General features: G+C 36.8%; 1 protein-coding gene across 2 annotated transcripts in view; it reads right to left on the reverse strand.

Moving 5' to 3' along the window:
• Positions 1 to 24,894, reverse strand: part of MTMR8 (myotubularin related protein 8) — a 129,706-nt gene that overhangs the window by 60,349 nt on the left and 44,463 nt on the right. For both annotated transcript variants that reach the window (XM_074391870.1, XM_003940951.4), the window contains 6 exons: positions 21,387 to 21,519; positions 19,935 to 20,044; positions 13,483 to 13,608; positions 12,323 to 12,372; positions 7,793 to 7,993; positions 4,771 to 4,899 (listed from right to left, as the gene is read on the reverse strand). In XM_074391870.1, the coding sequence (XP_074247971.1) occupies positions 4,771 to 4,899; positions 7,793 to 7,993; positions 12,323 to 12,372; positions 13,483 to 13,608; positions 19,935 to 20,044; positions 21,387 to 21,519 (749 nt within the window). The remainder of the gene's footprint in view (positions 1 to 4,770; positions 4,900 to 7,792; positions 7,994 to 12,322; positions 12,373 to 13,482; positions 13,609 to 19,934; positions 20,045 to 21,386; positions 21,520 to 24,894) is intronic.

The following is a 24,894-nucleotide window of genomic DNA, read 5'->3' on the forward strand; positions in this document are numbered from 1 at the left end:
CACAGCTAACACAGTTCTAAAAGGGAATTTTATAGTAATAAATGTCTACATCGAAAAAGAAGATCACAAATTAAAAACCTAACAATGCACCAAAGGAATTAAAAATTTAAGAACCCAAGTAATCCTTTAACTAGTAAAAGTAAAGAAATAATAAAGAGTACAAATAAATGAAGCAGCCCAGGTACAGTTGCTCATGCTATAATCCTAGTACTTTTAGGGAGGCCAAAGCGGGAGGATCACTTGAAGTCAGGAGTTTGTACCAGCCTGAGCAACAAAGCAAGACCCATCTGTAGAACTAAAATTAAGATTAGCCAAGTGTAGTTGCAGGCACCAGTAGTCCCAGCCACTTGGGAGGCTGAAGCAGGAAGATCATGTGAGGTCAGGAGTTTGAGGCTACAATGAGTTACAATTGCATTACTGTACTCCAGCTTAGGCAACAGAGCAAGATCCTATTTCAACAAAAAAAGAAGATAAAGAAAAGAGAAGAGAAAAAAGAGGACAGACTTGGTAGCTCACACCTGTAATCCCAGCACTTTGGGAGGCCAAGGAGGGAGGATTGCTTGAGGCCAGGAAAGACCAGCCTGGGCAACATAGTGAGACTCCATCTCTACAAAGAAATTAAAAAATTAGCCAGATGTGGTAGCATGCACCTGTAGTCCCAGATACTCAGGGGTGCTGAGGCAGGAGGATAACCTGAGCCCAGGAGGTGAGAGCTGCAGTAAGCCATGGTTGTGCCACTGTACTGTAGCCTGGGGGACAGAGCAGGATCCCGTTTCAAAAAAATAAAAGGAAAGACAAGAAAAGAGAGACTTAAAGTAACAAAACATATCAATGAAACCAAGAGTTATTTAAAAAGAAAAAAAAGATAAAATTGAGATGCCTTTAGCTGGCCTAAGAAAAAAATAGAAAACACTCAAATAAAATTAGATACAAAAAAAAGATATATTACAACTGATGCCATAGAAACAAAAAGCATCACAGGACAGTTTCAGAAACAATTTTATGCTGGAAAACCAAGATAACCTGTAAAAAATGGATAAATTCATGGATATATACAACCTTCCAAGATTAAAGAATGAAGAAATAGAAAATCTGAACAGACCAATAGTGAGTAATAAGATCGACACAGTAATAAAAATCTCCCATTTTAAAAGGCCCAGGACCTGATGGCTTCACTGCTGAATTCTACCAAACATTTAAAGAATGAATACCAATTTTCCTCAAACTAGTCAACACAACTGAAGAGGAGACAATATTTCTAAACTTATTCTATGAGGACAGTATTTCTCTGATACCAAAGCCAGGCAAGGACACAATTTAAAAAGAATAGCCCTGATGAACACAAATGCAAACATCATCAACAAATACTAGCAAACAGAATTCAATAGCAGATTAAAAAGATCATTCACTATGATCAAGTGGAATTCATCCCAGGAATACAAGAATGGCTCAACACATGCCAATCAATAAATGTGACACAGAACACTAATGGAATGAAGGACAAAAACCATATGATCATTTCAATAGATGAAGAAAAAGCATTTGACAAAATTCAATATCCTTTAATGATAAAAACAACACATTGTGTATAGAAAGTATTTACCTCACTAAAAATAAAAGCCATATATGACAAACCCACAGCTAACACCATATTGAACAGGGAAATCCTGGAAGTTTTTCCCTTAAGATCTGGAACAAGACAACAATGCCTACTTTTACCACTTCTATTGTACTTTGTATTTGAATTCCTAGTCACAGCAATTAGACAAGAGAAAGAAATGAAAGTTATCCAAATTGGAAATGAGGAAGTTAAACTACCCGTGGTGGCAGATGACGTGAGTGTATACAGTTGGCCCTGTAACAATACCAAGGTTAGAAGGGTCAAAGCCAGCCAGGTGTGGTGGCTCATGCCTGTAATCCCAGCACTTTGGGAGGTCAAGGCAAGGGGATTATGAGGTCAGGAGATCGAGACCATCCTGGCCAACATGGTGAAACCCCATCTCTACTAAAAATACAAAAATTAGCTGGGCACGGTGGTACATGTCTATAATCCCAGCTACTTGGGAGATTGAGGCAGAAGAATCACTTGAACCAGGCAGTTCGATGCTGCAGTGAGCTGAGATGTTGCCACTGCACTCCAGTCTGGCGGCAGAGCGAGACTCTGCCTCAAAAAATAATAAATAAATAAATAAAAATAAAAATAATAAAATAATAAAAAAAGACTTATCAAACCCTTGCACATTGGAAAATCAATGTATAAGTTTTTACTTACCAAAAATTTAACTACTAGTAGCGAACTGTTGACTAGCAGCCTGATCAATAACATAAATCATTAACACCTATTTTGTATGTTATATGTATTATATACTGTATTCTTATAAGTTAAGCTAAAGAAAAGAAAATATTATTAAGAAAATTGTAAGAAAGAGAAAATATATCTACTGTTGAGTGGACGTGGATTATCATAAACATCTACATCTTTGTCATCTTCATGTTGAGTAGACAGAAGAAGAAGAAGGGTTGGTCTTGTTGACTCACTGGTTGCAGAGGTGGAAGAAAATCCACATAAAAATGGACTCATACGTTTGAAATCTGTGTTGTTTAAGGGTCCACTGTATATAGAAAACCCAAAGACTCCACCAAAAAACTGCTAGAGCTAATAAACAAATTCAGTAAAGTTGCAACATACAAAAATCAGCAGCATTTTTACAAATCAATAGTAAATTATCTGAAAAAGAAATCAAGAAAACAATCCCACTTACAATTGTTACAAAAAATATATACTTAGAAATAAATCTAACCAAGGAGGTGAAAGACCTTCACACTGAAAATTACAAAACATTGATGAAAGAAATTGAAGATGACACAAACAGAGGGATATCCCATCTTCATGGACTAGAAGAATTAATATTGTTAAAGTGTCTATACTACCAAAGCAATCTACGGATTCAGTGTAATCTCTAAGAAAATACCAATGACTTTCTTCACAGAAATAGAAAAAAAGAATCCTAAAATTCATATGGAACCACAAAGGATCCTGAACAGCTGATGTAATCTTGTGCATCAGAAAAAAAAAAAAAAAAAAGACAGCTGGAGACATCACACTATCTAACTTCAAAATGTACTACAAAGTTATAGTAACCAAAATAGCATGATACTAATCTAAAAAAAAGACACATCGACCAATGGAATAGAAAAGAGAGCCCAGAAAAAAAAAAATGCATATACACACAAAGGTGTGAAAAACAAACATTGGGGAAAATACAATCTTCCATAAATGGTGCTGGAAAAAAATGGATACCCATATGCAGAAGAATGAAACTAGATACCTATCTCTCGTCACATACAAAAATCAACTCAAAATAGATTAAAAACTTAAATGAAAGACCCAAAGCTATGAAGCTACTAGAAGAAAACAGGGAAAATATTTCATTATATTGGACTGGGCAATAATTTTTTGGCTATGACTCTAAAAGCACAGGTAACAAAAGCAGAAGTAGACAAATGGGATTATATCAAACTGAAAAGCTTCTGCTTCACAGTAAAGTAAACAAACAACAAGGTGAAGTCAGTGGAAATGTAAATTTGTACATTCATTATGAAAAACAGCATGGGGTTCCAAAAAAAGTAAAAATAGAACTCTCCTATGATATAGCTAGCAATCTCACTACTGGGTATATATCCAAAGAAAATGAAGTCATTGTGTTGAAGAGATATGTGCACTTCCATATTTATTGCAGCACTATTCACAATAGCCAAGATACTAAATCAATCTAAGTGTCCATAAATAAATGGATTGAAAAGGAAAATGTGGTAAGTATACATGAGGAAATACTATTTTAGCAACAAAAAAGAAAGCAATGCTGTCATTCACAGCAACACAGATGAGAACATTATGTTAACTGAAATAAGCCAGACACAGAAAGACAAATACAGCATAATCATCCTGTACTCCATATGTAGTACGACTATTGTGTTGATTAAAATTTAAAATGTAATAATAGCAAAAAAATTAAATGTACACTCAACTAACAGGAAACAGAAGAGAAAATGCTAAAACATGAAAAAGGAAATTTGTGAAAAACCTACAGCTAACATCAATACTCAATAGTGAAAGACTAAAAGCTTTACCCCTAAAATCAGGAAAAAGACACAGATGCCTTCTTTCACTGCTTTTACTCAACATTGTACTGGAAGTTCTAGCCAGGACAATTAGGCAAGGAAATAAAAGACATCCAAATTGCAAAGGAAGAAATAAAACTCTCTATTCAGAGATTATACAATCTTATATTTATAAAATCATAAAGAATCCACAAAATAAGCTATTAGAGCTAATAAATTTATTTAGTTCTGTTTTGTACTCTTTGTGAGTGCTTCAGCATGCAGAAGCTTTAGAAAAATACAGAAAACATTACCAGCACTCTCTTGGTTTCCCTCATTTTTCTTTTCTTTTTTGGGGAAGGAACAAAAAAGTAGAAGATACAAAGGAAGAGTAAATGAATCAAACAAACTTTATCTTGACTGTTTGTATTTCTATAAATCAACTATTATTTCTTATTTATTTCCCTAAGCAGGCAACAGCAAAGCCCTGAAAACCAATAGAAGTTGGGCTCTTGTTTTCAGAGGCAGCAAAAAATGGCTGATATGAAGACAGAATGTCCTACTCCATAGCCAGACTTGTACAGATGGTGGCAGCTATCCAAGAAGAAGCAAGGAGGCCAAGACCCTAGGACTTGCTATACGAAAGGAGGGAAAAACTTAAGAACTTACTGAATGTTGTAGGGCACAGTACTAGGATTGAGTACCCCATACATAGTGAAGCCTTTATAGAGAGGGTTCCTGAAGTCTGATTTCCTCTGAACCAAGAAAGGCCACACAGAATGTGTTTTCTCATAGATTCTGTAAGAAAAGAAAAACAAGCCAAAAAATTAAAAGCAGCAAGCAAGCAATCTCAATAGTCCTGTTGAACATGATAAGCAGCAAATTTTACTAATAAGTAACCCAACTCAAGAAAGGAGGACAGGATATGACAGACGAAAAATAAGTGGCTAATAAGTGTTGATGGAGTAACAAATTATCTGGGCTTCAATTTATCCATCTTTAAAATAAATCAGAGATTAGAAAGAGTTCCATACTGGAGAACAGGAGATTCTTTTTTATTTATTTATTTATTTATTTATTTATTTATTGCATTTTAGGTTTTGGGGTACATGTGAAGAACATGCAAGATTGTTGCATAGGTACACACATGGCAGTGTGGTTTTCTGCCTTCCGTCCCCTCGCCTGTATCTGTCCTTTCTCCCCATGCTATCACTTCCCACCTCCTCACCCCCCCGTCCCTCCTCCATTTCCCCCCAATGGACCCCAGTGTGTAGTGCTCCCCTCCCTGTGTCCATGTGGAGAACAGGAGATTCTAAGTCCAGCTTCTGCTGTGGAATAGCTGTGTGATTTTAAGAAAATCCCGAGCTTTCTCTGGGCCTGTTTCCTCATCGTTAAATGTGACCTCCAAGTTATATTCCAAATCAAGGATTTTATGAACTAATGACTTTTCTGGTTTAAAAAATTTTTTAATTGCTTTTGAAAGTCTGGTAAGTTAAGAGATAGGTCCCATGGAGTGAATTTCTGGCTCTTCTATATTTCATTTTATTTAAAGCCAGCTTCTCCTCCCTTCAGAAGGTTTAAGACAGTGACAGAGAATTCAAAATTTATAATAGAAAATATCTGTGAGTTCTCCCAGGTGGACAACTAAAGATTATGGCATTTATATTACAAAATTAATTCTTATTGAGTTGAGACCATGGGGAGCCTACTCAACCAGAAAGCAAGTCCCTTAGTTAACACCTCAAAATACATGGGATCCACGGGTTCCCAATGTGAGCTGCTGTATAACCATTCATGAGAAGGTCATTTGCATACACACCATGCCAAAGAAAGCTAAAGGAGAACTGAAGAGTGGTATGAGTAGTTAGACCTAAAATTGTTGTCCTGTAACTTATACAATTGTCAGAGTATTTCAGTGAGGCCAAAGGCCGTGGTTTATGTATTGGTTTATAGCATGAAAAAAAACCATACTGCACTGGTAATGTAACTAATTTGTTGAGTATTTACTACGTGTTCAAACACTATTCCAGACCCATTACCTAAAATACCTCCTTAAATTTTCCCAATAAAACCTTATAAGATATTTTAGCCCAAAATTACTAATGAGAAAATGAGACTAAATATTAATTTGCTCAAGGTCACATAGCTAGTAGGTGACAGAGCCAAAGTTTGAACCCAAGTCTGCCTGACTCTAAAACCCATGCTTTTCCATTCATGAATAAATGACACTTCTGTTTAACTAGACGCTACTTTAAAATATGTTAAAATGTTCAATTGTTGTAGTTTTTAAATGAATATTCATATTTGTATGAAAAATACTACATATATTGACCTGATTTTAAGAGAAGGAAAAAGATTATGGAAAAGATCCTGAGTTTTAATGCCTAGGGAAATAACTTAAAGACATAATGAATATCTTAAAAATACTTGGGGAGAAAGTGACAAAGGTCTGGTTGTAAAGAGAGAGAGAGAGAGAAACATACATGGCAACAAAAGAGAAACTACCAAGTAAGTACTGATGTTAAAACAGAAAGACTCATTATTGTTCTCTATGTTGACAGGAAAACTAAATCACAGAGAAGTAATCTCATCCTGCCTATGCTAGAAAGGGGCCTGAGAGTTGGGCTAACTGCTAACTCAGCCAACAGCTGTGAAATAGGAGTGAGCTGTAAAACAGCTACTTTCCTATTTCTTTTACTCTGTCTCAAAATAAGGAAAACACTGTTCATAGCTCCATCTTGTCAATTTCAAAAAAAAAAAAGTACTTATGTCTCATATATTGTGAAGATGTTAAGTTTAAATAAGGGGTGCAAACTCAACTACCTACTAGAACTAGGCAGATAACATTAGAAATGGGCTAAGAATAAACTATAGAGAATGGTAAGAACTGCAGTCAACAAGAGTAAGTTTGCCTCATCCAAATGGAACAGCTACTATTCAGCTCTAGCTTATTATTATCATGAGAAAATAGAATCTAGTGTTGCCAGAGCTCCTTAGTTTTCAGAATATTTAGGGAAAACATCCTAAAATAATTGAATTTAATGTGAAATCTCCTAATATTTAAATGTTGGCAACTAGGGATAAGAATGACACAATGCACTTTGGGGACTCAGGGGGAATGGGTGGGAAGGGGGTGAGGGATAAAAGACTACAAATTGTGTTCACTGTTCTGGAGATCGGTGTGCCAAAGTCTCACAAATCACCACTGAAGAACTTACTCATGTAACCAAATACCATCTGTTCCCCCAAAACCTATAGAAATAAACAAAAATGTTGGCAACTAATTCGTTTTTAAGAAATACTCCACACACTAAACAAACCATGCCTGTTGGGTTGGGTTCGGCCTATGAGCTGCTAGTTTGTGATCTGTGATATGAGAAGTAGATAATGACTACTCATACCTGCACAGCAATTAATTATCTGCAAAGGTTTTGTACATCCATTATTTTATTGGCTCCTCATGATTGCTCTAAAAAGTAGGCATTATTATCCCTATTTTACAGATAAGAAATCTCATGGTTCTGAAAGATCTCTGTGCAAACACTGAGTGCTTTCTGCTTCAAAAGTTTTTTTATTATTGTTATATCCTCCCCTTTTCTTGACTACTATGCCAAATTCAGGGTGGTAGGTACATTCTTTTTGCACTGACCCCCTTCTGCCTATTTAGTGTTTTCTCACAAAGTAAATTCACCTTAGATCTTCCCGATCCTTCTGGCAGTTTCCAAGGAAGTTTCCAAATTGGCAGGAGAAAACATGGTCATGGATCTCCAGCAGGAAGTTTTCATTAAACTCAAAGGCACAAGGAAACTGTTCCATTAATTGCCAAATACAGTCTAGGAACTGGGTGAAGACAGGGGACACTTCTTTAGAGTCTCCATCGAGGTGGCCACACCTGAGAGATGCAAATAAAGGTAAAGAAAGACACTAGTTAGCATCAAGGATTACACTGTTGGGAGTAGGCCATAACCAGGTCATCTTTTGTCCCTGTTGGCAGTGGCAAGGAAACACCTCATACCAAAATGCCAGCCAGAATCTCAAAGCTAGTTAATCCCAGAAGACCTCTTAGCTGCTGGTATCCTTTACTATCATCCAGACTGTAAGCCCTTTGGTCATCTCATCTATTTTCTTTTACACCCTCTTTCCAATAGAACTTTCTGCAATGATGGAAAATTTCTACAGTTGTGCTGTCCAATATAGCAGCCGCTAACTGTTAAGCATTTGAAATGTAGGTAGTGTGGCTGACTGACTTTTGAATTGTATTTAATTTTAATTTAATTTAAATAGCTACATTTAGCTCTGTGTGAGCAACGACCTCAACTATATTGTTTACTGCATAGTGCCTGGCACAAAATAGGTATTTAAGAAACCCCCTTTATTAAGTGCATGAATGAAACCTCATCCCAGAACTGTTTAATATTTCCTCCCCATAATGCTCTCTTTACCAACCCTATCATCCACTGGAAACACTATTCCACTGGAAACCAACACAGCACCCTTAGTTTCTACACTGCAGGTTCTCTACCTTCTGATATAATTACAGCATGGTTCACAAGGATACTACCTTTCCTTGGGGTCAAAATAAAATGGAGAATGCTGATCATTCCACTTTCCACATACCGTAATACTAAAATAAAGCAGAGGTGGGTTTAGCTTTCTCCTTGCACCTACTGCTGCTTCTAAGGTACTATTATTTTTTATGCCCTTAAAAACACTTCCTTTATGGGGCATGCTATTAGCTTATTTACCTTCTCTTTCCTCAATGATGTCTTCTAGAATCTCTGAGTCACTTCCCTACATTCTCTGAACAATCTGATGGTCTTAAGCTTTGGTGTTGATGTAGATGACTTACATTAGCTTAACAGATTCCTTAACCAACACAAATCAAATTCCCTTCACTGATCTTTACCTCTACTCCACCCTTTTGAATCCACTGGCCAAAGGCTGGCTAGCAGTTTTTACTCTGTCTTTGAAATCTTAATCACAGTATCCCATTCTGAACACCATATATTATATTCCCAAAAGCTGCTCATCTTCTTAACTCCTTCAGGCCTCATTTCAGGATATCTCCACATGCCAGATTCCTACTGGTTTCTCTTTTTCCTTATCAAGCCTAAATTCCATGATCTGCCCTATTAACTACTCTCTCCCCATTTTTTTCAACTTTCTGGTCTTTCTTGTCATTATTTTCCTTCTAAATACAACCACAGATCAGCCTGAAAAGCTATGTTCTCTGCTTCTAATAATCCTAATAATGCTCAAGAAAATTATAAAATCATACAATTCACACCATTCAAAATTAGTCTCCATATTCAGCTGTGTCTTAACTGCTGTCAAATAATCTTCATGCAGGTTAACACCATTTTCTCGTTACCTTTACAGCTCTTACAAATTTTAAACTACTTTTCTCAAAACCCGAATCCATTTCATATCTTCCTTCACTCCAGTGTCACTGAAAAATATCAAGGCCATTAAGTAGAAAAAAGAAGTCTAACTTCTGCCTCTAATAAGCACATACAGCACCTTCTCTGCCTGTCTTTCCACCTAATCTCCATGGAAAAGCTGTTCTTCATTTTAGCTCAAGTTAATCTTTCATTTGGAATTGTCACTCCTGTTTGCCCGGAAGGCTTACTCTACCAAAAACCCACTGTTTTTTCATATCTTCAACCTTACCACCTTATCTTCTTTAATGTTTCTTTCTTCTCAGCATAAGAAACTGCTCAAATCTCCTGTCTTGAAATACACTTCCTCAAACCCAAATCCCACCCCTTCTCTTCTACCCACTTTAGAGCCAAGGTTTTTTGAAAGAGATTTATATACTCACATTCCACTTCCTCATCCCTCACTCATGCCTCCATTCACAACCATTTGGCTTTTGCTTTCACCACTTTACTCAACCAGTTATCACTAAAGATCATTAAAACCTGCATATTGCCAAAGTCGATTATTGGGTTATTCTGAGGCATATGACATTGTTGTCTACTCTCTTGAGATTCTCCTCTTTCCTATCCTTAGATTTATTCTTACCTCACTAACCACTCTTTCATAGCAACCTTCCTATCCTTAGATTTATTCTTACCTCACTAACCACTCTTTCATAGCAACCTTCTTGAACTTCTTTCTTCACTAGACTTTCAGGTGTCAGTATTATCCAAGGCTGTGTGCCACCACTTGGCTCTTCTGCCTCTATATACAATTTTTTGAGTTATCTTATCTGAATCCATGGTTTAAACCACCAGTTATAAGCAGATAACTCCCTCTATACCACCTCTCTATCCAATCCAGAACTAGTGAGTTCCAGATTACTACTGAATAGTCTCCCTATTGGATATCTTCTCTTGGATGCCCCATGCCAAATAAGACCCAAACTGAAGCCAACTTTCCCCCAAAACCTGCCCTGTATTATCCTGTATCCTCTATCTCAATAAACCCAGTTACCTATGGCAGAAACCTTTGAGTTTTACTAGACTTTTTCTCCCATCTTCTGGTGAGTCCTACTTCCTGAATACCTTTGTATCTATCCCATTGCATTTGTCTTTTTTCAGGCCCTCATCAATTCTGAGAGCCTACTAATTCAGCCCTTTGTCACCAATTTCAATCTTCCACATGCTGTCACAGAGATATCTGTAAAATATAGATCTGAACATCATGTCACTGCCTTGTTCAAAGTCCTCCAATATAGCTTTACTATGTACACAAAACAAATCTTTTAGCTTTAAAAAAAAAAGGGAGGGGGCTTTATATGATCTTATCCTCACTGGCTCCACTTCCCTGGCCTCATTTCCTCTATTCTCCCTACACATCCTTTGATCCAGCCACACTGAATTGCTTGCAGCTCCTCAAATAAATGATCCTATTTAATGTCTTTATGGTTTCAAACACATCAGTGCTAGAATGCTTTCTCCCTTTCTAAATAACATCTACTCATACTTTAAATCTCAGTTAAAATGTCACCTATTCCAGGAAGGCTTCTTTGCCCCAGAATGGGTAAAGTTCCTTTGTTTATGTTTGCCTCTGTCTTAAGCACTTATCATACTACACTGTCAATCACTGACTTTTCTTTAATAGAAGAGATAGGAACTATATCTGATTCAACTCAGTTTCCTCAATACCTAACATAATGACTGCTCCAATGTTTGTGGGTGAAGGAAAAATTAATAAATAGACCCAAATGGCTACAGAGTGGAAACCAAATGAAATTAAATTAATGCATATCAATGGGGTTAAATAAGACCTGAATTATAATCTCCTTAGGGTACAACTCAATTTCTTTTTTTTTTTTTTTGAGACGGAGTTTCGCTCTTGTCACTCAGGCTGTAGTACAATGGTGTGGTCTCAGCTCACTGCAACCTCTGCCTCCCGGGTTCAAGCAATTTACCTACCTCAGCCTCCTGAGGAGCTGGGATTATGGATACCTGCCACCATGCCTGGCTAATTTTTGTATTATTAGTAGAGACGAGGTTTCACCATGTTGGCCAGGCTGGTCTGAAACTCCTGAACTCAGGCGATTCATCAATGTTAGCCCCACAAAGTTCTGAGATTACAGGTGTGAGCCACTGTGTCTGGCCAAAACTCAAATTTTATTTGTCTTTGGAATCAGCTTAGTGTCTGATATAATATACAGCACATTGTTAGGTATTTGTCAAATATTTATTGATTGTCCTGATAAGATCGGTAAAGCCTTAGTGAGGCTGTTTGGTTTATAGCAGATAACAGATAAATATAAATCCTTGTCCTCACTCCTTAAAAAAGAAGAAATCTCACAACTGTCTTTTTTCTTACAAAAGGTTGAAAGGTGCATTGTCTTGATATTAGTCCCTCTATCTGAATGACCTCTTCATTCCCTTGTTCTTCCTATTAAATTTCTATTCATTTCCAAAAATTCATTCTTAAACGCTATATACTCCTGGAAGCCTACCCTAACCTCTTCATGCAAAATTAAGCACTTTTCCTTCTGTAGCCTGTGATGCCTTGTTCTTCCTTGAAATATTTAAGAATCTGATATAATTACTTGTACTCCTTGAAAGCAGACATAGTATTCTGCTTACCTTTGTCACATAAGTACACTAGCATATTATCTAGAATACTTATTTCTTGATAAAAAGAGATTTATGCCATGTTCAACCTCCTGTTGCTTTCTCTACATGTACATTCTGGGGTTATGATATACTTCACCCTAATGAATTATCCTCAGCCCTTTCCATCAAAATGAGTATATTTTTACCTTTGGGAAAATTTGTGGCCCATGGATATCCATTCCTTCTCTATCAAGATCTTCATTTTATACAAAAGAAAGAGTTCGTATTAGGAAAATCATAAAATTAACCATATATACAAGAATGTCAAAACACTTTACTGAATGATTGAACCGATCATAAAAAAGTTATTTCATAAATGATAATGAAGTAAGTAACTTAGATTTCATTCATAGGCCTATATAGGGTGCCTTCAGATTTCAGATGCTCTTAGATATATCCAGAGTCAAATTTCCTTTGGGTTTCACATGATGTGTGACAAGCCACTGAGCCAGAACTAAATGTAATCCTGATAAGCATGATATTAAACTCAACCTTTGAAAAACAGAAATCCAAAGGCAGCTCTTAGCTTTATACCAGTAACAAAACTATTTTTAACCATTAAAAAAAAAAAAAATTCCAGCCAGGCATGCACTTCAGGAGGCCATGGAGGGCAGATCAAATGAGGCCAGGAGTTCAAGACCAGTCTGGCCAACATAGTGAAACCAGCTCTGTACCAAAAATACAAAAATTAGCCGAGCGTGGTAATGTAAATCTGCAATCCCAGCTACTTGGGAGGCTACGGCATAAGAATCACTTGAACCCAGGAGGCAGAGGTTGCAGTGAGCCAAGATCGTGCCACTGCAATCCAGCCTCGGTGGCAGACCAACACTCCATCTCAAAAAAAAACAACAAAGCTTTCCAAAAACTGAGAATAAACCACTATTGTGAGTTCTGTTTCTTAGAAAGATCAACTAAGAGGCCTTAGATTCAGATTCAGCACTAGAAAACAATCATGAGTCAAGACATTCAAACAGCTGACATGTTAAAAATAATGAGCCCCTCGGACATCCATTCAGTTTTGCAAACTTTTTGAGCTTTTCCTACTCTGTACAGTAGCCTATTACATAAAATTTACCTTCTGATAGGTAAGAAATATGCTGAACATACAAAAGAAAGTATACAGATAGTACGTACCTAAATTTAAAGAAAATGAGCTAAATTGCGGCGGGGGGGGAAGCTATTTTTTTAGATGTAGAGCTAATTCTGGTAAAAAAAAAAAAAAAAAAAAAAAAGTTTGAGAATTTTTTTTTATTTTGTCGCAATCTACCACTAAAACAAAGTAAAATATAGCAGCATGCTCTCTTACCATGAGTCCTTTGAATGTCCTATAAAATGGATCTAGGAGGATGCTGGCTACCGAGCAGACTTGTGCTGTGCGGTCCCACCCATCAGAACAATGGACTAAGACACTGGCCTTTTCTACCTTCACTGCCTGTGAAAACAAGAAGCAAAAGTACCATAAGCAACCCTTGCATAGCTTGTTGGGTTAAATAGTTACCAAATACAGCCCCTAAAGCACAGAGAACTTAGTCTTACTGGGCTACATTAGTTTTTTCTCATAACGTTAGCATCCTCTATGGGGAATGAAAAGAAAAATAATGGACTGAAAGAGAAGGAAAGCTTACCAAATAGGAAAAAAAGTATCAAAACTAACCCATAACACAGGGCAAAAAGAAAGACAAGGGGAGTTCTAAATTCACAAAACTTCTGAAGAAAACAAGGATCAATTCTCAGAGGAATAGGTAAATAGGAGGAATAATTCACACTCAAAAACACAGACAGCTCTGCATTCTAGTCCCAGATCTGACAACAATCTCCTCTAGCTGTTTTAGTCTTACTAACACAAAGGCTTCCAAATTAAGATGGAGGTGCTTGCCTGTCTTAGGTCGCTTTAAAAAGTGATTGCATAAATACAATCAGAATGATGTAAAAATCTGGGCAGTTATTCAACCTGAGAAATTGTACAATGGCAATGGTACACATTGGTCATTCACTTATTCATTCTAACAATTTTGTACCTCTATGAGGCAGGTATTGGAAATACAAAGATAAGACTCACTTTCTTCTTTCAAGGAACCCACAAACTAGTCAGGGTGACCAAAGATAAATAAATAATTAAAACACAATGGAAAAATTACTGCTAACATAAAGTAATGTGTAGTAATGATATTTGGCAGGAGCCAGGGAAGCTTGACCCTTGAAGAAAGAGTAGGATTTCCTTAGGTGAAAAAAGACATTAATTCACTCCTTCATTCACCCACACACCTAGCCAATAATTACTGAGCAACTGTACAAGAGGCACTATGATGTACACTGGGAATACAAAAGAGACAAACACTTAAATGCATGACTACAATCCAATGAAAAATAAAAGATAAACATCCATGCCAGGTATAACAAAGGCAAAAAAGATAACCAAGGAGGAGGAGACAACTAAAGTAGGTCTTGAAAGATGAATAGAAATTTACCGAATTGACCAGAAGGAAAGGAGATTCCAGGCAGGAGAATGATGTAATAGCACGTACATTGCAAGGAGGGATGGCATAGAGCCTTAATGGCTTAGGCTAGGCTGGAAGTGAGGAAATACGGAGATAGGGACGGCTAGGAAGGCGAGGGACGAACCAATCAAGTATACATTTTATTTTATGGCAACAGGGAGTTGGAAGCAGAGAAGTGCCATGACCAGATGTATATCTTTGAAAGACGGCTGTGGTGGCAGCAAAGAGAATGGACTGAGAGTATATGAGTTTGCTTGTAGGAAGACCAGTTAGGGAGCTACTAAAATCGTGAAAGTCCATATAGGCCTGAGGTAAGGTAGTAGCAGTGGGGCTGAAAAGCAGAAAAGGGATTTTAAGTATGAACATTTTAACAGGACAGTGAGAGACTAGACATGGGATAAAGGAGAAGGAAAAGTCAATGATAACTCTGAAATGTGTGGTTTAGCAACCAGGTGGAAGGTAGTGGCATTAGATTAAATAATAAACACAAAAGCAAGTTTTAGGTAGTAGTCGGGGTATGTAAGATTTCTGTTTTGGCCATGATGAGTTTTGAGTTAGTTCAGGGACATCTATTGGAAAGTCCAGCAGGACAGTTGAATATGTGGCTTTGAAGTACAGGAGAGAGAAAGATCTAAGCCAGAGTATGGATTTCACCACTATCTGAATAGAGATATAGTATACACTGTGTGCATAGCTGATGCTGTCCAGGGAGAGACAAAATGTGACAAAAGAAAAGACCTTATAAAGCAATGACTCCTATAATAATCCACCTTTCAGTAGAGGAAGGTGGATTATTACAGGAGTCAGACTGTTTAAAAAAAAAAAAAAAAAAAAGCCTAAAAGGTAGAAAGAGAGCCAGGAGGGAGCAGTTGGATAAAAGTCAGAACTACAAAAAGTGTTCAAAGTGAAAAGGAGTGAACAGTGCCAAATGCAGCAGAAAAGTTAAAATAGAGTGAAGACTAAAAAGTGACTCAGATTTTACAAGTCAAAGGTCATAAGACCTCTGCAAGAGCAACAGTAATTGTATGAAAATAGGATCATAGTGGACTAAAAGGTGAAGGGAGATGAATTACTAATAGGAAAAATCAACTACTTTTCAGAAGGCTCTTACCAAGAAGAAAGAGGGCAGTAGCTAGAAGAAGATTGAAAAAGTACTTTTTCTTTAGGAATCAGAAAATATTTGAGCATAGTACTGAAGGAAGAAGCCAGTTGAAAAGAACAGATCGAAAATGCAGGACAAAGAGATTTAAATGATAGAGTTGGTTCCTTAAAGTAGGAAGAGATGGAATTTCGAATATAGGTAGAGTGAGTACCCTTACACAGAAGATGGAACACCATATTCTCTGAGATAGCAAAGAAGTTGGTAAGGATAATAGTGAGAAGAGAAGGCATCATATATGTTTTTTCATAAAGGATACGTTTCAATATGTGCTTAAAGAGAGGGGCATTACCATGGTGTAGCCAGTTTGAAAGCAAGGCACAAGGAATATCTGCCTGGTGAAACAGGACTGGGAGCCAACCAGGTACACAAAAAATAACTGTTCTGTGGCCCTGTGATTACAGGACCACAGCTATGACTACAAGGCATAAATCTGTGATAATACCAACTAACATGTCTATGGGATTTATTTATTTGCAGCAATGCTTAGAGGTCAGGTTGTAACAGCAGAGAATGACCGTGGCTAGCAGGGCAGGTAGAGAGGAAGGATAAGGACAAGGTAGAATGGATGAAGTGCTACACCACCAGGTCTTGGTATACAGGGAAGAAAGAAGAAGTTTGGGAAAAGAGGAGTTAAAAGTGCAGAGGTTTCCAAGAGAGAGAAGAACTATTCTAACTGGATTAAGGATGCAAAAGCTGGAATTATAAAAGTTCAAAGAATTATTAAGTACAGAATGTTTGATAAGTTGTACATTGACATTCAAATTTCTTCAGATGAGGGGAACAACCAGGACAGAAAAGGTGGCAAGGCCGTTCCTAACATCCTTAATGAAAGAGGAAGAGTAACTAGGAGGTGTAGAGGGTAGTATAGCTAAATGAAATAGATCTGAAAGGAAGAGGGGCTTTTGTAAGGAGCAAGAAGAATAGTGAAACTGCTCGGGGCCGTGTGGATCATATGATTTGGGAGAATGAGTAATCTTTGTAATAGGGGTACAAGAAAAAATGACATTCCTAGAAAGGTAGTCGGGTTGCAGGTAAAAAAGGAGTTAAAGAGATGTGGAAAAAAGTTTTTCAACCTTTTTAACTTCTCAATTAAGCAGACAGCTTAAGTAGTAGCAGTCAAGTAGTAGCAGAGCATGACAGTAGCAACCATGTTCTTTGTTTAGGGCTCAAATGGAGTCAAAAGTCACTGGTGGACAGAAAAAGATGCTGGATTTCACTAATGATTAAAGAAATACAAATTAAAACAATATAAAATTTATCACCTATCACATTGGCAAAGAGCAAAAAGATTGATTTAACCATTGTTGCCAAAATGGAAAAATAGGCACTTTTGGTAGGAATGGAAACTGGTACTACCTATTTGGAGGGCAATGTGGCCACATCTATTAAAATTTGAAACATTCATACTCTTTGACTCCGAAAATTCATTTCTATAAAGATATATGTTTAAAGGTATTTGGTGCAGCAATATCTGCATTAGTGAAAAATTAGGAACAACTAAATTTTCCATCAACAGGGGACTAAGGTAAATTACCACAATGGAATATAACATAGTTGCTGAAAAGAATGATGTAGGACTGACTGAACTATCTTTAAAAATGCTCATTAAACAGTAAGTACAAAAAATCAATTAAAAAACAGTATGGGCTGGGCGTGGTGGCTTACGCCTATAATCCCAGCACTTTGGGAGGCCAAGGCGGGCAGATCACCTGAGGTCAGGAGTTCAAGAGGAGCCTGGCCAACATGGCGAAACCCCATCTCTACTAAAAATGCAAAAATTAGCCAGGTGTGGTGGCATGCTCCTGTAATCCCAGCTACTTGGGAGGCTGAAGCAACAGAATCCCTTGAACCTGGGAGGTGGGGGTTACAGTGAGCCAAGATCACACCACTGAATTCCAGCGTGGGCAACAAGAGCAAAACTCTGTCTCAAAAAGAAAAAAACAGTATGCACAGTATGAGCTCATTTTTAAAAGTATTAATATGTGTAACTCTATATGTTGAAAAACTCTAGAGCAGCAGCACTGTCCAATATGGTAGTCACTAGACTATAGCTACTTAAATTTGAATTTGTTAAAACTAAATAAAATCATAAATTCAGTTCCTCAGTCTCACTAGCCACATTTCAAGTGCTCAGTTTCCACATGTAGTGGGTACTGTATTAGATAGTACAGATACAGAATATTTCCATCATCACAAAAAGTTCAAATGGACAGTGCTGATTGAGGGGCATAAACATTAAACTACCATCAGTGATGTATGTATGTTGTGGGACAAACTATGGAGAATGTTTATGTTATGTATCAGTGATGTATGTATGTTGTGGGACAAACTATGGAGAATGTTTACATTTTATGTTATGTATTTCTGAAATATTTACTTCTTTGATAATGTACATACATTGCTTTTTTATGAGAAAATACGTAAATAAAATAAACATTTGAAAAAGAAAGACAGAGAAAAAGAAGTAACATAGTATGTTAGAGAATCAAGAAGTCCACTACAGCCAAGTTGGGGCAAGATTGTGAAAGACTCTGAATGTCAAGCTTATGGGGTCTTATTGGCAATAGAATTGATAACCAATGGAGGATTTTGAGTTTAAAGTAACACAATCACACATGTTCAAGAAAAAAAACTTTAGTAGCAATTTGGTTGCCAAACTAGAGAGTGACTACTAGAGACAAGTAAAACAGTTAAGAAGTTATTATACTGTGGGCAATGAATGGAGGCTATCTTAACTAGAGAAGTAGCAGTGGAGACTGGGAAGAAAAGACAGATTTGAGAAACACTTTTTAAGCAGAACACATGGGACTTGGTAACAGCCAGATGGAGGAGAAGAGGTAGAATTTAAGGCTAACTGAGGTTCTCAAGCCTGGGATACTTGATAGGTGGAAATAGAGATAGGAACACAGAAAACACTGTGTAATCCAAGCCTATCTTTTTGGCCACTCATTTTAATTCAACCAATATTTATAAGGCTGTACTGTCTCTCAAATCTCCCTCTCCTCCGTCCTCACTATCTTTGGTCTAATAAATTTGGTTTCAGAAGGAACTATAGATATATTGATGTAGAATCTATGAAAAAGGAATAATACAAAGAATTGTTAGAAGAGTGGGCTTGAAACAAGTGACAAGGTCACATAGTAAACATTAATAACAATGAAAAGTACAGGCAACAGGACTAGGAAAGCAAAAAGGTAGGATATTAGGGTTTGGATATTTAAGGCAGTTAATTATATACAATCTTCAAACCTTTTAAGCCAGAGGCTATATATAACATATATATAACATTGCCTTCAACTGAGAAAATTATAGCAGATGGAAGAAAAGTCAATATTGCCTTTACTTTTACCAAATAATGGGGGTGGGATGAAGAGGGAGAGTTCTCATGTAGGAATATATAAAAACAAAACTTAAAAATGAGAAAATATACACTGATTTATTTTTATTTATTTATTTTTTAAGAAAACAAACCACTTAACAAAGGCTACAGAGCCTAGGGTCCCAGAGATCAGAAAATAAATAAGTCAGCATAAATACAGGGTGACAAAGCCTGACTAGGCTGCATTTAGAGGCAGATCTATCAAGGAGTTTAAAAAATAGGTCTTTGTACTCAGAGTTCTGAAAACTCAAAGATATATAAGCTCTGCATTTATGTCACACTCAATCTTGTATTTTATACCTTAGAATCAACATAAAAATACAACACAGAATAACTGAACTAGAGATTAATTATTATCAATTATCAATTAGATATCGCCTAAGAGTTTTTAATGTGATGTTCAGGGGTCTGTGGACCCCCTGAAATTGAAGTTCATTTTCTGTATGCATCATCATATGTTCATTTTTCCAATAGGGGAGAGAGTTAATCATATTCCTAAAGAAATCTGTGGCTGCCTGAAAGTCACAGCATTAGACTTTTGTTCAAAAATGAGACACAGAGAAGAAAAGAGACTTGCCCAAGGGCACACAGTGAATCAGTGGCAGAGCTGAATCTAGAAACTAGGTTTCTTTTTAATATTCTTTCCACCATGGCACACTACTACTTCAACATATCACATAATTAAAGTCAGTGCAAATTTTAAAAGTCCTGATTATTACCTTTGTAATGAAAATTCCAGCATCCATAATAGCTTTAATGTGTCTTAACCACCCTGAGCTCTCCAGGCCGCTAAGAAATTCACTCATTGTTGGAGTTTTCAATTCACAAACTAAGGTAGAAAAGGAAGCAGAGATTGAAATTCACAATCAACTCAATTTATTAATTAAGAAAGGGGAGAAAGTGGATCTTCATATTGTAAGTGAGGAAGCTGAGGCAGAAAGTTTAAATGAGTAGTTAGAAAGCACACAATGAGTTAGGGACAGAACTGGGTCTAAAGCCTACCAGATCTCTTAGCCTGGGCCTCTGCTTTATCATGCTATAGAACCCACTCTCAAGCCCTTAGAAATCTCTCAAGAAGAGAGGCAGAAGATTGAGTTAGCATCTACAGGAAAACACATCTCCTCTGATTAGAAAACATATTTGATCCCTATCCTAATTCCACCCACCTATGCTAACTCTGAAGGCCCTCAGCTTCTGTCTCTACTCCCACTCCCCCGTCTACTCCCTGTAGCCCTGTTCTGTCAACAGGTTGAAAAAAAATTACCAGTTAACTTTTATGCACCTTGCAATGATTATCCAGCAGAGGTAAATCTTTTACCTTAAAAACCTATAAAGCAAAGTCTTCTTCCATAAAATATTCTGGGGCAAAAAAAAAAAAAAGAAAAGAAAAAGAAAAGAGACCTAAGGAAGAGGGACACTAATATTTTAAAAGAGATGCAGACTAAGCAGATGAGATCTGGCAATGATGGTATAAAGGAGAGGTCCTGGCAGACTACACCAGTACAAAATTGAAGAAAGGAGAGGAAGAATGGGGAGTTCACTAAAGAAGGCAGGTTTTCACTATCTCTGCCTGAGTTGGCACACCACATTGTGGAATCCTGGGTAGTAGTTTTAGAAGAAATGCTCTCTATATCCAAGAGTCTTGTAAGGCCCCAATCCCACCTTGCCCCCTTTCTGACCCTAATCATTTTGTAGTCAATAACAGATCACCAAAACTGTCTGATATCAACTTTATTCCTTTGAAGTCTAAATTCAACTTCATCAGCACAGTGATAAAATCTGACTAAATCCTGATAGCAAATTAAATAAGGTAATTTCTTACCTTGAGGATGATAAAATTGAATCCCAATTTATAAAATACTTACATTGGTTTGCCTATCCCTGAAAATCAACCTCTGTAATTCCACAGAGAGAAATAATTTTCATACCAACTAGACCCAGATGAACTTTATTGAATTACGAAACTGAAGATCTTAGTCTCTTTCCCAGACCAACACTGCTATAATTTAGTACTATGTAAGCTAGATTCGTACTATAGTTGAACACTTAGCCACATATTGACACTGCTCACCTGCTTGCTTTTATATTTCACCCCAAATCAGGCATGCTTTCTGCTTACATAATAATGCAAAGCTATGGCCTCTTGCCTAGCCAAGGTGAAATCTCTATACCTTCCAAAAGTTTCTGCAGACTGCTCCGCATCACATGGATGTTCTCAATGCCCATGAATCTGAAGCGAATGTTGGCATAGTTGTCTTCATTTTCATACCCTTTCCCAGCTGCTCGGTTGGCCATGGCATTCAACTGCAATAGTGGAAGACATAATAGAACAGATAGGCCAGATGATGAAAGAATGGAGTTCATCAATTTCAATGTCTCATTCTGAGCAGTTTAAAACCCTACCCAATTAAAAAGAAGTTAAATCAGACAAGATACATTCTGGAATGGAGAGAATTTCACTAGTTTTTACATCAAGTACCTTTAGTAACAGACTCATATAGGGAAAAAATAAGGAGATACAGAGTTTTGCTTCATTATGAAAACCTTGCTTAAGAGATAAAGGACATGGCAGCTATGAGTATATCTGATCTGAAAAACTGAAATAATAATTTTGGGCTACCTACCACAAATGTTTTCTCAGCTGAAAGAATTTTATACTGAGAAACATGCAAAAGTTCAAAAATATTTACAACTGAGAAGCTCTAGAAAGAAGCCTAAGGACTTTAGGACCAATTAATTTCATTTATTTAAGAGACAGAGTCTCACTCTGTCATTAAGGCTGGAGTGCAGCAGCACAATCACAGAGTTAACTGCAGCCTCGAACTCCTGGGCTCAAGCAATCCTCTGCCTCAGACTCCTGAACAGCTAAGACTACAGGCATGCATCATCACACCTAATTTAAAAAAAAAAAAAAACTTTCTTTTGTAAAGATGAAGTCTCGCTGTTCCCCAGGCTGGCCTTGAACTCCTGGACTCATGTAATCCTCTTGCCTTGGCCTCACAAATGCTGGGATTATAGCCATAAGCCACCACATATAGCCCAATTAGTTTTAAATAGCTATTCTAGAAAAATGCCTAAAATGTGACTACATAAGATAAATGACATTTACTCACTGATAAAATTGAAATGGAGACACCACCAGTTATTTTAATACTATGTTCAGTTTGTGGGAATCAGAGAATCTCTAGGTCATATGAAGAATGCTGGGTGGAGTAGGGAGTAAATGAGACTTGTGGAGATATGAGCATAATAACTAGAAGGCAGCCAATGATAACGACTATGATAATGTCTATGATAATGACCATCTTACTAATTAGGTAATTTTCTGTTATCTGGGCTTATTTTCTTATCTCCCAATATTGTGCATTTCAGAAGGCAGGAAGCACATGTATGCAGACAGCGTATAATTTTTGTATTAAAAGAATACAAAAACCTCAAAGCGCAAGCTAGTCAAGTTAGAAGATGCAGAAGGAAAAAAGTCAATGTGCTAAACATGTTACATTTACAATACAAGACATTTGTTAAAGGGGGAAATGTGATGGTAATTTATCACTGAGCTTTCACTAAATAAATGATAAAAGTCAAAGGAACACCTGTGGAAGCATAAGTAACAGCCACCTAGTAGCAAGGAAGTTTGCTATGAGTTATCATTCAGAAAAAAAAACAAAAACAAAAAACAAAAAAACAGAGAGATGAACCAATTGGCCCAAGATGATATGGATAAGAGATGAAAGGTCTTTTTAATTATCTGGGACCAAGATTTAAAGTGCACTGTACTAAACTGGAAAAAAAAAATCAGCTAACAGTGCTAGATGCTAAAAAAGAATTACTGCCACATGAGCTAAAGATTTTTTGTTAATAGTATAGCAGTAAAATTTGTAAACCCTGATGCTTTGGGAGAATCGAAGTATTATAAACTTACTGTGGCCTAACACATTTATAGAAAAAAAAACCATGTTGGCAGTAGTAAGATTTTAGACCACAGAATGGGAATACTGAAATAAGATATAAGATAATAATAATGATAATTACAGTAGTCACTACCCAGGTCTGGTTAGGTCAACTAATGCAGATAAGAGCTACCTATTTGATGTTTAGGTGGCAAAGAGATGTATTATTTATTGAGCTCCTAGTATATGCGTGACACAGTGCTAAATCCTTTACATACATTATCTCAATCCTCATTACAGCCCCTCAAAGTGGGTACTATTATTATCCCCATAAGAAAACAGGCTCAGAGAGTTGAACCAATTTGCCCAAGATGATATGGATAAGGGCTGAAAGCAGCATTTGACCATAGATTTGACTGACTCCTAGAACAAAATTTTGCCAGTATAATATAGTTCCTACTAAAAGTACATATCTAGCTATCCAGAAGAGGGGGACTGCCAGATATTTCTAGGCCCATCTTAATATGCTCAAATTGGAGAGAGGAAAATGGAACCTGTTAAAAGGGGCTTTTTGGTGTTGGATTTGAACAAAAGGTACCAACTCTTGCTTTTTCAAAAGTTTGGTGTATTTCTCTTTACTATTTTAAGATTATTTAATCTTTAAAGATACAGACTCAATTAAACTCTTTCCAATCGCAGAATGTCAGAGGCAGTTATGGTTGAAGCAAGACAGCAAGCTTCTGAAAAACTGAAGGATGGTACCTGAGCAGAAAGAGAAATTATTTCCTCTCCTGAGCCTAGTCAGTCCTAGGTAGCTCTGGAGAACAGTCACTGAGGGATCACAAAGATGGGGCAGAAAGCTGTCTAAGAGAACTATCTGATTTCATGTATATCCAACTGCTCAATTCTTAAGTCACAACCATCTGGCTTAGGCTTAGATGAAAATCACTAATGTAGTAATCAATGGAATCAGCAATGAAGCCTTTTAGTCAGCCATACTTTGCGTAACAAATTATAAGCAAAATTATTTCTTTCTGGGGCTGTTGGTAAAAAGAATAATATTTAAGAATATGGAATGGATCCTTTACTTCCTTTGTGGGACACACTGAATTCTTCTATAGCCCTTATAAAGCTGGACAAAACATTGAAGGTTAAGGAATTAATGTAGAGAGGAGTTTAAGCTGATACTTAGGTTTATATGATGACACTCTGTTCAGCAACATTCACATTTGAAAGAGACAAAGCCTGAGAAAACACACTGCAACAAATCATGCAGTATTAGACTCTTGGAAAGATCAAAGGATTTCACTAGGTCTATCCATGTCCACTGCCAAAATCCACAGCAAATTTAAGAACTTGGTCTTTTTTTGTTCTCTGAAACCAAGATTTAAACTGCACTGTACTAAACTGGAAAAAAAAATTATCAGCTAACAGTGCTACATGCTAAAAATGAATTAACTGCCACATGAGCTAAAGATTTTTTGTTAATGGTACGGCAGTAAAATTTGTGAACCCTGCTGCTTTGGGAGAACCCAAGTATTATAAACTTACTGTGACCTAACACATTTAGAGGAAAAAAAAAAAACATGTTGGCAGTAGTAAGTTTTTAGACCACAGAATGGGAATACTTTAAATTCTAGTTAAGGAACAGACTTGATTAAAAAAAAAAAAAAAAAAATGAGGGATGTTAATGAGCCTTCTATGCAGGATGTCACACTGAGGTGGCAAAGCCAGGTTGTTTGAAATACCCTCTCACAACCTCACTTGACAGTGGCAACCTTATAAAAGG

This window comes from Saimiri boliviensis, chromosome X (assembly GCF_048565385.1).
Source record: "Saimiri boliviensis isolate mSaiBol1 chromosome X, mSaiBol1.pri, whole genome shotgun sequence".
NCBI classification, from domain to species: Eukaryota; Metazoa; Chordata; class Mammalia; order Primates; family Cebidae; genus Saimiri; species Saimiri boliviensis.